Consider the following 15263-nt stretch of genomic DNA (forward strand, 5'->3'; position numbering starts at 1 on the left):
CTTAAGAATCAGATGAAATCTTACTCCATCTTACTCCATCTTTCCTAGGACATAAATCACCCCTTTATCCAGTGCACATACACCATACTTACTCCTGGTCCATTAGTTAATTGACAGCTAGCTCTCTTGGTTTTCAGATCTCTAGTCGCTCTCACAGCCCCACAGTGCCTCACAAAGCATCCCTGTGACAGCAACTGCACCATTCACCTCACCATCTCCTCATGAAGGCCCATTGGGTTGTCTCTCCTCACCACGAGAAGGGGAGTACCATACTATGACACATTTTAGAAGAACTTGTAGTGTATTGTATAATGTTTTACTTTATTGTTGTTGGTTATTATTGTTAATATTACTGTACCTAGTTTATAAGTTTAACTTTATAGTAGTATGTAGATATGGAAAAAACAGTATATATAGGGTTCAGTATTATTCCTGGTTTTAGCCATCTACTATGGTATTGAAATGTATCCCTTGCAGGTAAGAGGGGACTGTTGTACTTGGAGAAGCTACAAAGACAGTTGGTATATTCATCAGAGTTTTCATAAATCGTATTTAGAATTTTCAAATCATTTTGGATTTGAAGATTGCTTTTTGATTCATTCTGCAAGGTAACCTGAGGGCTCACTTTTGAGTGACTGTATAATTAATGTGGTCAGTATCCACTGCATGAAAATTCAGTTATTTTTAAAAAGTGGGTGAAACTTTTAAAATTCATCGATCATGAGCAATCCTAATTCTACACATGGTATACTGAAAAGAGAATATTTGCAGTCAGACAGCTGCATTTAAACCTCAGCGTTGACTTTAGATGCATGACAAAGGGCAATTCTTTAATGTAAACAGTATCACCAATCCTCATTTCCTTAAAGGCAAATGGAAATAATAATACCTTCCCTGGTTTTTATAAGGATTACAGACAATGCATGTAAATATTTGGTATTTTAGCAAACATATAAAAAGTCAAAATTATTTATTTGATTCACATGATTTTATGCAAAAGAGAATACACATGAGTATCAGGAAATACTCATTGAGAGCCTATCATATAATAAGTATCATACTAATACCTGAGGATCCTATGTTAAACAAGACCAAGGAAATCTTTTGTCATAAAGCTTACACTTTAGCAAAAGAAACATAAAATATATAAACTTGTAAGTAAATGATAATTTTATTATGACAGTTATGGAAAACAGTCTGGTTGGTGGAAGAAGGGCCAATATTGGACACAATGCCAGATAATTTTTTATTAACCGAAACATACATGATAAAAACTATTTAAAATCGGGGGGGGGAGCTAATGCAGTTTGTTCAACAAGCAGAGGGAAGACAAACATATTTGGTGCCCATGAGCAAGTTGCAGAACTATACAAGATGAGGCCAGAAGGTAGGAGGGTCCTGATGATGATGTAGTACTACTTTCTAGGACATGGCAATTTGAATTGCTCGTGGATTTTACTCTAAGTGCAGCGCTGTTGAGTTTTAAACAAGGATGAGTTGTGATATGATTTGTCTTAGGAAGACTGATACCTCCTTTAGAAGAACATGCTTACAAATATAAATTGGCAGCAAAAGCTGATTAGAAGATCTTGAGTGCTGGGTGTGGTGGCGCACGCTTGTAATCCCTGCACTTGGGAGGCTGAGACATGAGGATCGCACGGGTTCGAAGCCAGCCTCAGCTACTTAGTGAGGCTTTCAGCAACTTAGTGAGACCCTGTTTCCAAATAAAATATAAAAAAAAGGTCTGGGAGTATAGCCCAGAGGTCGAAAGCCTCTGGGTTCCACCCCCAGTACCACAAAAAGAAAAAAGATGTTGAGTAATCAATAAGCATATCTTAGTTCAAGACATAATAGCTTGAACCAAGATAATTACAGTGGAGATGGTAGATACTAACTAGACAGACTTTAGAAACCCTCAGTGATAAGGAGAACAGGAGTTAGCTTTGGATATAAGAGAAAGAAAGGTATTAAGGAACAATCTCTAGAATTCCTGTTTGAACAATTGGGTGTTATAGACCAAGGAAGATAGGGGATTTTTGTGGGGAAGAGTTGGATATTTGAGGAAGGAGAATTAAGAGTTTGCCTTTGGACATGGTTATATTTGAGATTCCCTAATAAGAGTTCAGTGGAAACATCAAGTAGCAGTTGGGTATAGTTTAAAACTTGATGTAGCCATCACAGCTGAAGATGTAAATTGGAGAATCTTCAAAAATGGATGTCATTTGCAGTCATTTAGAGTCATGTCCACATAAGGTTATCCAAGGACAGCAGAAGTTTTTATGGTTGAAAATAATTTTATATTTCAGAACACCCTACAGAAAGGATTTTCAGTGTTCCAACACAATTAATGCAAATGACAAGTGTTTGAATAGTGGATATGCCATTTGGCCTGATCTGATCATTACATATTATATTACATATTGTATGTACATACTGTATTGAAATTAAGTATCACACTGTACCCCATAAATATGTAAGGTCATTGTGTTTAAAATAAAAATATTTACAAATGAAAACTAAACTATCCAGGCATGGTGGCACACATTTGTAATCTCACACTTAAAATCCCAATACTTAAGAGGCTGAGACAGAAGGACCACAAGTTCATAGCCAGCATTAGCTACTTAGTGAGGCCCTCTGCAACTTAGTGAGACCCTTTTTCAAAATAAAAAGTAAAATACAGCTGGGGGTGTAGCTCATATGTAAAAGGCTCCTAGGTTCAATCCCTAGTAAAACACACACACACACACACACACACACACACATACACACATACACATACACACATACACCTTAAAACCTTAAAAAAAAAGATAAGAGGAAACTCAGGTAGCTAAAGAAATTTAAGAAACATACCAGTGTTGTATTGTTAAGGATTCTTTAACAGAAGATTCAGCTTTTAATACTGCATTTCTTAGTATGAATATGATCTCTTAAAAAGATTGCACAACGAAAATTGATGCCATTACCTAGTGATAGCTTTAATTAGTTGAAGATGCTTCTTTATCTTCTGACATTGTCAATGTGTTGCCTTTTAACCATCATCTTTCCTCCACAAACTATCACAAGATGGCTTAGGGAGCTCTAAGAATTCTGTCCTTGCATGATAATATTCAGGCACAAGCTAATAAATGTGATTCCTTCTTGTGTTTTTTTTTTAAATGAAAAATCTTTTCTCAGAAGCTCCCTGTAGGTTTCTGTAATTATCCAGAAACATTTCATATATCCAGTTGCACCTACATGATAATGATAGTCAAACACATTTGAAAGAAACTAATACACTTGGACTATTTATAGTATTCAATACTTGCTAATTTTACATAAATAATAACTATATTTTTTGCATGTTTATATAGACAACTTCAATTTAAAATATTGTCCATTTGGGTATGTGTATGTATATTTATTTATATGTAAAAGAAACAATATTCAAACCTTACTTCCAGAAGGTAAAATAAATTGCTTTTATTTTCTCTTTTAATTCTAATATTAATGCTTCTAAAAATTCAAGAGCACTTTTTATCTATAATAGTGTAATGTGTTTTCTTTTAAGCAATTAAATGTCGAAAAGTGTTTTAAATCAATTCAGTAAACTACATGTTGTAAATTTCGATACCTAATCATTATTTATTATCTACATATATTGACTTTACCTAGGTTACCAGGATTGTTTTCATTTCAGTTGAACCATTAAGATAGTTATTTCATTCAGAGAGAAAAAAAGCATTTGTTTACAGTAATCTACAGTAACAACTTGGTATAGACTACAGAGCAACCCTTGGAGGAGCACCAATCAAAACTGCTCATGGTGTGGCTTATGCTGCAATTGAGGCATTATTTATTTATTGAAATTGGCCTTCATTTATTATCAACAATAATTATTCAGCTTAAGAAGCACTTTCTGAAGAGGATTGACCTTACCTACATGTTTTATGTACTCAAGTAATCAATTTTTTTGGCCAGAGATTATTAGCTCCATAAGACAGGGAGGAATCAAAGAGGAATTGATAGATGGCTTATATAGGTTGTTGGATATCTTTTTTCAAGTAGGATATTTTAAAATGTCATTGTGTAAAATAATATTTTCCTAATATGATAGCCTAGCCTAGATTTTGAAATGTTGGAGAATACTTTATATAATTATTAGTTGGTTATAGAAACCATTGGTTAAATGAGTGCTGTGTGTGTGTGTGTGTGTGTGTGTGTGTGTGTGCACACGCATGCGCTCACGCACACACATCTGGGATGGAACCCAGGGGCATTTGACCTCCAAGCTACACTACCTGCCCTATTTTTTATTCCTTATTTTGAAAAAGGGGTTCACTAAGTTGTGGAGGGCCTCACTAACTAGCTGAGGCTGTCCGTGAACCGCTATCCTCTGATCTCAGCCTCCCGAATGCGGGATTGCAAGCGTGCGCCACCATGCCTGGTTAGGAGTGCATTTTTAAGCAAATTTTTAAAATGATTTGAGACTTGCCAAAAGGCCTGATTTAATGAATCATTTAAGTACATGTTAATAGTAGCTTTTATTATGGCAAGAGTTTAATACAAATAGTTTAATATTTTTAACCTTTTTAAAAAAATAAAATAGTAACTAAAATTATTCATAAATTCAAATATGGCTGTTATTTTGTACACTAATTACAAAATGCCACTATTGGAATTTATGTGTGTGAATTTTCTATAATACTATTTTTAATTTTTCTTTAAGCAAAATCCACTTTTTTAATTTATGAAAATTAATGTGCCATAGGAGATGTATTACATGAACATCTAATGAGCTATTAATTCCCAGTAAAACAATGAAGATTAATGAGTTCACGCTGGGGAAAATAGCATTCAATTTGAAATAGGATACTTGAGACAACTTAATCTGTTCACTTAGGCATAAAGTTTTAAAAATTCACTTTCTAATAAGTTTATTTCTGAAAGCTGTAGTTTTTGTGTTAAGTTCATCTTAATAAAAGAGTAGTTTAAGTTATATTGAGATAATTTTAAGATTCATGATACTGATCTTTGGATATGAAGTGTTTACTACTTGCATATCATAATTCATATTTAAAAAACAAACTCATACATTACAGTTCAATTGTCTGTATTATGTTTATATACCTTATTTACTTTCATATACTTTCTTCATTTACATGAAAATTATTTGCATGCCTATCACATTGGAGCATGAAATTCTCTAGGCAGTAGAACATCTTATCCCTTTTTGCTATGTCTTACACCTTGCATCATAGTGAGGTTCAGAATGACAAAAACATACATTTTATACTAGTTTAAGTCAGTTCCAGATCAAATGATGTTCTGTGGGGAAATTTGTTAATTAAAAGTATTTGTATTTCTCTAGATAATAGTCCAATATAATTCTAAAACACCTGACTAAAATTACTAAAATAAAATACCAATATGAATAAGATTATTGGCTTTACAAAGAAACTGCAATTTATAAAAACCATTCATGTCACATTTTGTCATATTACAGTTAAATAATGTTCTAATGGTTCTTAAATCACAAGAATTAAAAAAGTAACAAATGAATTTTACTGGTGAAACATCACCCATTATTTACCATTGCTAAATAATGGTATAATTTTACGATCAGGCAGTAAATACTGATTTATACTGTGGAATTTGTAATGAGCTATCCCTATTACGGAAATGTTGAAACCCTATTATTCATAAATATGATTACCTCGGTATATTATTTTGGCAAGTAACTTTGTGGTATTTAAAGCCAAAATATACTTATTTCTAAATCAGCTAACATATGTCACTGTTGTTTGCTCTTACTTTTCATGTTAAGATAACTTTAAGTTGTAAAAGTAGTTATAAAAATAGTATAAAGTGTTGTGATAAATAACTTTTCCCATATTTGCCTTAGGTTAACAACTTGGGTAAACATAGAAAAGTTGTGAAACTCAGCACATGCCTGTAGTCCCAGTTACCACAGAGTTCAAGGCAGAAGGAAAGCAATTTCAAGCCCAGCCTCAATAAAACCCTGTCTGAAAAATAGAAATAAGGGTGGGGATGTAGCTCAGTGATAGAGGTACACTGGGTCCAATTTCTGTTACCATAATAAATACATTAATTAATAATAAATAATAAATAAAAGCAAACCAACAAATAAATATTATTAAACCTAAGAAATAAAACTGAGTATTGTACTATGAGGTAAAATACAGTTTAAGTTACAACATAAATAATATTCGTTTTATCTTTTCACTTTTTAAATATCTTCTATTTAAAGTATCAGTAAAATTATTCTATTAGCATTTATATAAATTTTGTTTATATGACAGTGTTAGCTAAGAGTAGCTATAACTACTCTTTATGTAGACCATCAAGACCGAGCAAAGAAAATATAAAATTGTATTTCCAGTACTTTATTTTTTATTGTTGCATTTGTTAAAATGTCCCAAGGAGTATATGATTTTTCTTTTTCTTTTTTCCTTTGGTACAGCAGATTAAACTCAGGATATGATTTTTTCTAATGGCAGTATAGAAAGAAGTTAGTTTTGGTTGAAAAGTAAAATCAAGATCTGACTAATACATAAAGCAAGCATGTAGTTATTTAGATTAATCCATTAAAATTTGTGTTCCATTAAAATCCTCATTTTTCAGTGAAGTATAAATAAAATATTTTCACTTCCTATTTAAACAGGTACTGCTTTCCTAATGGCCAATTCCAGTATCATGGTTATTACTTATATTAATAAACAAATTTTGGCAAGTACATATGCTACAAATAAGTATTGTCCAATTTGCATAATGAATATATAACAATAAGTAATTCCTAGTCATACTAAACAATGCACATATCTCTGTAAATAGAAGATAATTTAAAATATTTTTAAGAACTTCACTAAATATCATTTTATAATGTACTGTAAATTTTAGTTAATATATATTGAACATGTACTATTCTCATTTGAAAATATATTGATGTTGGCCCATTTTGTCAGTCAGCATTTCATCACTGTGACCAAAATATTGACATAATCCACTTAAAGGAGGGAAGATTTATTTTGGCTCCTGGTTTCAGAGTCTTCCCTCTGGCTTTTGGACCTGAGATGAATTGGAACATTGCAGAAGGGCGTGGTGGTGGCAAGCTGCTTGGTTCATGGCAGCCAGGAAGCAGAGGGGCCAGGGCTGCTCCAGGGACACACTTCCTCCAGCTAGGCACTACTACAGTTTCCACCAGTGTCATCGTCATCTTTGAATCCATCTCTGGATTACTCCACTGGTGAATTCAGAGCCCTCAGGATCCAGTCGCTTCCCCAAAGTCCCCCACCCCCAACTTGGCTGCTTTGAGGACCACGTCTTCATCACATGAGCCTCAGGAGACATTACAGATCCAAACCATGACTCCCATTAAGAAATTTAAGGAGCATTTGGGTTTTTGCTTTGTGTATTTATTTTCTATAATCAGTGCTGACTGAATACCTACTTCTCAATCTAAAAACTTCAAAAACAGATAATATATTTTAAACCAAACCAAGAGTGTTATAAAGGAAAGAAAGTTACCAATGTTAAATTTCTAGTATACACTTCCAATCCTATTTCCAGATATTGGATGTTTACTAGAACCTGGGCGTGGTGGCTGAGACCGGAGAATCACAGATTCAAAAAAAAACTTATTTTTTATTTTTATTTCAAAAATAAAAAAAAAACAGGGCTGGGCAATATTGTTCATTAACTGTTACTTTTTTTTTTTTTTTTTTTTTTTTGCTGGAAACAGATTGGGACCATAGTAAATAATCTTATTCTGAGATAGAGGAAGATATTTCTCATTCTCATGTTTTTTGGGGGACTTACTGTAGAGTTTTATATGGCATCATAAGGAAGGTATCACTGGGAATTGATTCCAGATGATGAAAATTGCCACATCAATGGACAAGTTAGTTCACACTATTTGGGGGTAAATGGATGGGAAATGTCATCACACTAGTTATTTCCCAATTTAAAAAGCAGTAGAATATTTTTTTCTTCGAAAAATGAACACATATGTAACTTTGAGTAGCCTGATGTTTACTTTTTCATTAAAAAGAATTCTGAATAAACATTTACTACATACAAAAAAAAAAAAAATAGGGCTGAGCATATAACTCAGAGGTAAAAAGCCCCTGAGTTCAATTCCCAGAACTAAATGAAAAGGGAAGGAGGGAGGGAGAAAGCAAGCAAGCAAGCAAGGAGTCTATTAGAGACAGAATTCTCTGTCTTCAAGTTCCACAGGGGTTATCAGATATAATTTTACAAGAACTCATCACCCAGAAGAAGAAACTACATGGTGGCACATGCTTGTAATCCCAGTACTTGGGTGGCTGATACAAGAGGATTGTAGGTTTGCGGCCAGCATCAGCAACTTGTGAGGCCTTCTGCAACTTAGCAATACCCTGTTTCAAAATAAAGAATAAAAATAGGGCTGAGAATGCTCCTAAGTTCAAGCCCCAGTACCAAAAAAAATTTACATTATTAAAGTTCAGGGTTTTTTATATCTATGGGAAGACATAAACTTAAAGAATTTTGGTTTATGCTCCTTAAGAGTCTACCCTCACAGTTCCACTCAGCTTCCATTCACTGATTTTCATTTCATTTAGTTTAAATATGTCCTTCTTAAGTGGTTGGGCCCCTCATCAGGTAGGTTCCTTCTAGATCCCAAACCATACATGAGAAACCCAAAGTTTTATTTTTAACTGTTCCATTCCCTTGCTACCAAGAGATACTATAAAGAAGACAATGGTAACAGGATCTAAAAGCTTAGAAAAGCAAATTTACTCCACTAGATAGGCCCCAGAATCACATGGTGGAGAAGTGATTGCTCAACAAAAATAGATATTAATGAATTCTCATATATGAAGCTAGAAATGTATTACTGCCCTTTTCCTGCCTTGTTTGCTATTAAAGGATTCTATCTTGTTTGAATTACTCATTAAAAGAAAAAAAAAGGGAAAATTTAAAAAACAATTTCACTCTACTTAGTGACATTTGTATTTGAGCTGGGTTTACTAAGAATGCCCCAAGTTACTTTGATTTTATAATATAGCCCTAGAATTTTTAATTAAATATGCAACTTACATCATAAAAAATTCATACACTTTACAGTAAATTTAATTAAGCATTTCTTGTAAGTTCATTCCAATATCTATCATGGCCCACTAAATTTGGAATTCAGTTGTAAAATAGTAGATTAATTGCCTTTTGTATTAAAGGAAATAAGAATCTCAAATATGCAAAGTCAGGAAATTTAATTGTGGTATCCAATTGCTTATTCAATGCATCGGAAAACTGAATGCAGTAGTACAGGAAAAGAGGCCAAAGGTTGTTAAATGTAGCATATCACACACATTTTGCACTTTACTTAATGATCCAAGTGTTTATTACTATAAAGTAAATGCACCATTGAAAGAATTATGGTGGAATTGTAAAACGTTAAAAACTCTAATTAATTTTAGTCTGAAGCATGCAGTCTGCTCATTTTGCCTAAAACGTTTTCATTATCATCAGTATTTTTCCAGTTAAGATAATTTTTTTCATTGTGCAGCACTAGCATATTTTCTTACTAAAGCATAGTCTTAAATACTGTTAAAATTTATATCTGATATGTTTCAAATGAATTTTAAAAAGGTCGTTTGGAATCACAGATTGAAACAATATATTGTTTTTTACACTTGTTCCTCCATACAAACATTTAAGAACATATTGTATCTAAGTATTTTTCCTTAAATGCTATATACATAATTACATTTTAGAAAGGATGGTTGTTAAAGCATGTAGGTAATTTTGACTTAATTTGAGATCAATATCAATAACTTCCTTCTCTGATTAGGCAATGGACTATTTAAACTGTTAGGAAAATATTTTAAGAAAGTAGAAACATTTTAAGCTAGTGCTTATCTGCACATTCTTTCCTCATTTTACTCTTGCAATACCGTGTATTTTCACCATGGATTGCAGGCTTGATACTTGTCATCATCCTCTTTACAAACATAGATCCTCATTAGCTTTACTTATTCCTGGAAGTAGTTCAAATGATCAGATTACAAAGGAACTTGATAAACATGTTTTCCTGTTGTGAAAGTAACCAATGCTTTCAGTGGAAAAGTCAAAACATACAAAAAAGCCTAGACAATAAAATACAGATCAAAAACATTCTTACGAACATTTATTTAGGTACTTAGGAAAGAATTTGTGGGGGGGGGGGTACTGAGGATGGAACCCTTCTACCTCTGGGCTATACTCCCAGGCCTATTTTATATTTTTTTAATTTGGAAACAGGGTCTCTTAAGCCAGCAAGGCTGGCTTTGAACCTGCGCAATCCTCCTGCCTCCACCTCCCAAGCGCAGGGATTACAAGCGTGTGCCACCACGCCTGGCTGGAAAGAAATTTTATGTCGAAAAAATTGCATAGAAAAATGAAAAGCAAACTATTTTAGCTGTATGTTTCAATGTAGGGGCTGCAAGTACCTTTAATTTTTTTTTCTTTGTAAAATCTTTGCCCATACATTCAAATTACTTTTTTTTGAATTTAGAAAACTTTGACTAGTTAGCCATTTTTTCCTGTTTTTTAGTGTTTTTATTTTGAAGTGTTTTAAACCTAACAAAAAGTTGCAAATAAATAGTACAGAGAATTCCCATTTGCCCTTCATCCAGTTTTCTGTAGTGTTATTATTTTATACAGTGATTGAACAAATACTAGAACCAGGAATTTAACATCAGGATGATTCTGTTAACTACTTTAGACCATATTCACATTCTCCCATTAATGTTCTTCTAATGGATGGGATTCCACACTGCATTTCAGTCAGAATGACCCCTTAGTTGCCTCCAGTTTGAGACAGTTTTGTCATTCGTGACCTTTAGGGCACTGCATTTTGATGATTTTGTGGTATTTAGTCAAAAGTTTTCTCATGATTAGATTGAGGTTCTGCCTCATAGGAAAGGATGCTCCAGAGGAGAAGTGCTGTGCTCTGGTTAGAGCACATATCCAGGAGGTTATGGTAATGTGTATTCCTGGTGATCACTTGCCTAAAAAGGTATTTGTCAGTTTTCTTAACTATGAAGGTGCCTCTAGAGCCATCTTTAAAGATACAAAGGAATAAGGAGAAATGTTGTCCCTCTGTATAATCCTACCTTTAAAAGAAATCCCTTAAAACATGGCAGTCTACAAGATAAACATGATTGTTTATAATCACAAACTAATGAAATTCCAGGTTCTAAAATAATTGACCATTGCTTAGAGATGGTTTCCTTTTACAAGAAAGGAAAAGATGGATAAATAGATTTTTGTCATCAATTCTTTGAAATATTTTAAGAATATAACTTTTAACAGTATTTAAGACTGTGCTTGAGTAAGAAATATTGTAAGAATGTACTAATATTTATAAATAATGAAAAACAGATTCCTTAATCCCAAATTGATGGGATAAACTGAATGACATTTAAACCAAATCTTGCAAGTTTTATTTAGTAGTATAGTTGATTTAGTTTAGATAAACATGTCAGTATTTTTACTTCACTTTTAGAATAACTCTTTTAGTCTCATGCTGCCACCTGGAGCATTAGACCATTATTACATGTTTCACGTGCACCTAGAAATTACCACTCTCCTCACTGCAATTCTGTTCATGTAAAAAGTGCGAGGGTTAAGACCACATTTAGTTATTTGGTATCACAGATGTTGTTACATGAGTGGATAATCTTGGCATTCTACATATAACTAGCAGATCTGCAGGGTCCCTACAATGAGCATGTTTTCTGGAGTCTGAATTAACAAGCTTAAACATTAAGAGGTAAACCTCCCTGCCTTCCAGTAACCTCAAAGGGCATGTGTTCTTGCTGGTTGTTTCAGAACACTTTGTGAAACAAATGTCAAACTTGTCAGGGCTGTCACTAAGAAAATGATCCGTGTAGCAAGGGTCTTCTTTCTTTGGGAAACAAACAGATGTCTTGTCTCAGCAAATAGTGAAAAATCCTGCCATCTATCAGAAGAAATTTTTGCTGGCCTTTAAGATCTGTTGTAAAGAAGAGCTTTGGTTTCTCTGCAGTTTTGTTTGTAGTCATTTGTCAATGATAGTTGAATTGCTGCCTGCACCACTTTAATGATTTTGTCAATCTTAAACTGCATTTAAAGATCTTATAAAGACTACCTGCAATACTAAATATACAAATTAGTATACTTCCAAAATTAAAGTATTTTTGGTGCTTCACTGGATCTAATTCTTATGCTTTTATTATCATAAAATCTATTATTTTTGATGTTATACCATAGCAGTTTTAGTGTCTTACTGTAGCACTTAGAGTTGATTGCTTTTTCCTCCTCTGTACATTTTCCTTTTTTACATTTAGGTCATAGCAATCTTTGTATAAAGGCAGAAACAGATGGCCCTTACTACTTAATGCAAGTAATTTTTTTAAGTGTTAAAAAACCATTTTTTTTTGTATTTTTTGTGGTACTGGGGATGGAACCCAGGGGCATTCTACTCCTAGCTAGCCACCCCCCCAGCCCTATTTTATTCTTTATTTTGAAACAGGGTCTCACTGAGTTTAAAGGACGTAAGTAGCTGAGGCTATCCTTGAATCGCAATCCTGCTGTCTCAGCTTCCCAAATGCTGGGATTATAAGCATGTACCAGCTAAAATCATGCCCAGCTAAAATGCCAAATATTTTAAGACAAGTCCTCAACTTATTGAAAGATGTGAAACAGTTATGTACCTCTCTTACATAGGAGGCAATGATGAATTTGTAACATATACTAAGAAAATTTCAAGCACAAAAAGATTGACATTATATTAAGAATGTTAATTTACTAGTATATCTCCATATATCTTATCCATATATTAAACCATATCCAAATTAATAGAAGTTGATTATTTTTTATTCTATATAACAATGTAGTCGTATAGTTTGTATTCATAGTTAAGTAGGGGGAAAACCATGTAGATACTTCCTAGTCCTCAGATTTATTATTGAGCCTTTACATTTCTTACATATTTTACATTTTGAGTTAGGGTGGTATTGAAGGTTGCTAGAGAAAAGTAGGTAAAGCTTCTTAAATTAGGAAATCATATTGGTGTACAAACTTAGCAGACTTTCCATGTGATAAAGCCTCCATTTGTTTATTACAAATTAACCAATATGAACTTGATAATGACTATTGGCACATGTTACTTCAAACATTTTTGTTCATTTCTCTCTGCAGTGGAAATGTGACTATTGGATAAGGAGCAGTGCTATGCTTTTCCAAATTGCTTATTTAGGCAAACATCATATTCACTTTTTATCTCACTTTTTCATATATTCCAAAGAACATTAATTAGACTCCAACTTTATACTAAGTGTGCCCTACTGGATGATGGCAATATTAGATATAGAAGATGAAATGCTGATTTAAGAAACATTTTGACAAATTCAGTGCAACCTAACAAAAATGTCTTGTCACCATTACCTGAAGATTTAGCCCTCTGACAGTATCCCACCTGAAAAAGAATGGAAATTTTAAAGCTTCATTTTTAACAAAATATGACTAGAAATGTAATTTCTAGAAACTTTTGTCTAAAAGTGGACACCACCTATTCACTAATGAATCTTCAGTAATCATTTGAACATAATGAACTATCTACTCTTTAGAGATAAACTGGAGGAAATATTAAATGACATACAGTGGCTTTTAAGCTTAGAAAAATATACAAAGCTACATTGCCAAATGATATTCAGAACTCTATCTCTGGTGTCTCACATATTTATAATGATTCAGATTGGTTGGTAATAATTATAATTACTATATGGAAGAGCTTTGGGTTTTCAGAGAAAACAAATACACATGCCTCTATTTGCATTCATCCATATAGTCAGTTCACTAAGAAGATACAGAGATGTAGGTTGATATATTTGATAATACAGATATTGTTAATATTATCTAGAGATACTTAAGAAATTGATGCTGTGCTTTAATTAACTCAGTAAAGAGACAGAGCCTTTTATTTCAGTTAATAGAAATGAAAGATCTTATGTGATAAAATCAGAAGTAATAGGAAAGCAAAACTGCTTTGTGCTTGTGTATTGTTAGAGGAACGTGTATAATAAGATAGGTTACAAGTTGTAAGATGAAATATTTTCTCTGACTCATTTATGTGTTGAAGGTCACCATTTAATATTAAACACATGGTAGCCGACATTATGATGTTACTTCATTTATTCACCATGTTCTACAGGAACCTGATGTGAATTATGAGGCCACCACTTAGAATCGAAACTCTAGAAGATTGTAAGCATTCTACAGCCTGACATGCCTATGTTTTCTATTTTAGACCTGACTGATCTTCAGATAACATATGGTGGTACAAGTAATTGGAAAATTGACAGACCTGTCAAGAAAGTATGCTAGATGGGACCAAAATGCCATGCTGGGGCACATAAAGTGTCTTACAAGTTAAATTTATTGCTTTTTATCAAAGAGGAAAGTAAAAATAACTGGTTCACTCCCTACAAAAGAACACTTTTCAGTAGCAGGTGTTTTGAAAAGTGATTCTTAGAGCATTGATAAAACTGGTTGACTTTAAATAAATATCATGGAAATTTTAGCCAATGTGTATTATAAAACAGCATGAATTGTAAATATATAAATGTTACATAATCTTTGTGCCCTTTGTGTTTTCATAATCTTTTCCTTAGGATTCCTGGAATCATGATAGTTCATAATCCTACACATAAAATACAGTTAAGATATATTTAGTATTGTTGAAAATGCCTTAAGTTCATAATTTTAATATCTTGTAAAATTTATTTCACAGGAAGATGAAAATGAAGTTGAAAGAAAAAATATATCTCAGGAGCTCAGCATGGAACAGAAAAATCCAAAGAAATAAAGGGTTTTCTGTATTATTTTGAAGTTCACATCTTATGTAGTAGCAGATAAAATTTCTAATTTCTAAAATGTTGTTGTAAAATTAATTTACAAAGTGTTCTCAATAAAGTCATTGAACTAGGAGCTTGTATTTGAAATTTGTATGTGTCAGAGAAATTTGACTTTGATTTAAAAGCTGGACCTTTGTAATTTTTGTTTATTGTTGTTGTCTTGGCAGTGCTAGGACTGAACCGAGTGCCTTGCACATGCTAGACAAATGCTTTACCACTGAGCTATATCCCCTGCTCTGGAATGTTTTTAAAAAGGAAAATTTAAGCCAGGCGTGGTAGTGCACTCTTGTAATCCCAGCATTTGGGAGGCTAAGACAGGAGGATCTGGGTTCATGGCCAGCCTCA

The 15263-nt window shown here is 33.1% G+C and overlaps 1 protein-coding gene across 1 annotated transcript in view; it reads left to right on the top strand.

Annotated features, from left to right (window-relative positions):
- PHF14 (PHD finger protein 14) overlaps positions 1 to 14869 on the top strand; it is a gene marked incomplete at both ends in the record, with an annotated part of 210215 nt that extends 195346 nt beyond the window's left edge. Inside the window, one exon of the mRNA XM_080701123.1 lies at positions 14795 to 14869. Within this exon, the coding sequence (XP_080557249.1) occupies positions 14795 to 14869 (75 nt within the window). The remainder of the gene's footprint in view (positions 1 to 14794) is intronic.
- Between the last annotated feature and the right edge of the window lie 394 nt (positions 14870 to 15263).

This window comes from Muscardinus avellanarius (assembly GCF_963383645.1).
Source record: "Muscardinus avellanarius genome assembly, chromosome: 9".
Taxonomy (NCBI): domain Eukaryota; kingdom Metazoa; phylum Chordata; class Mammalia; order Rodentia; family Gliridae; genus Muscardinus; species Muscardinus avellanarius.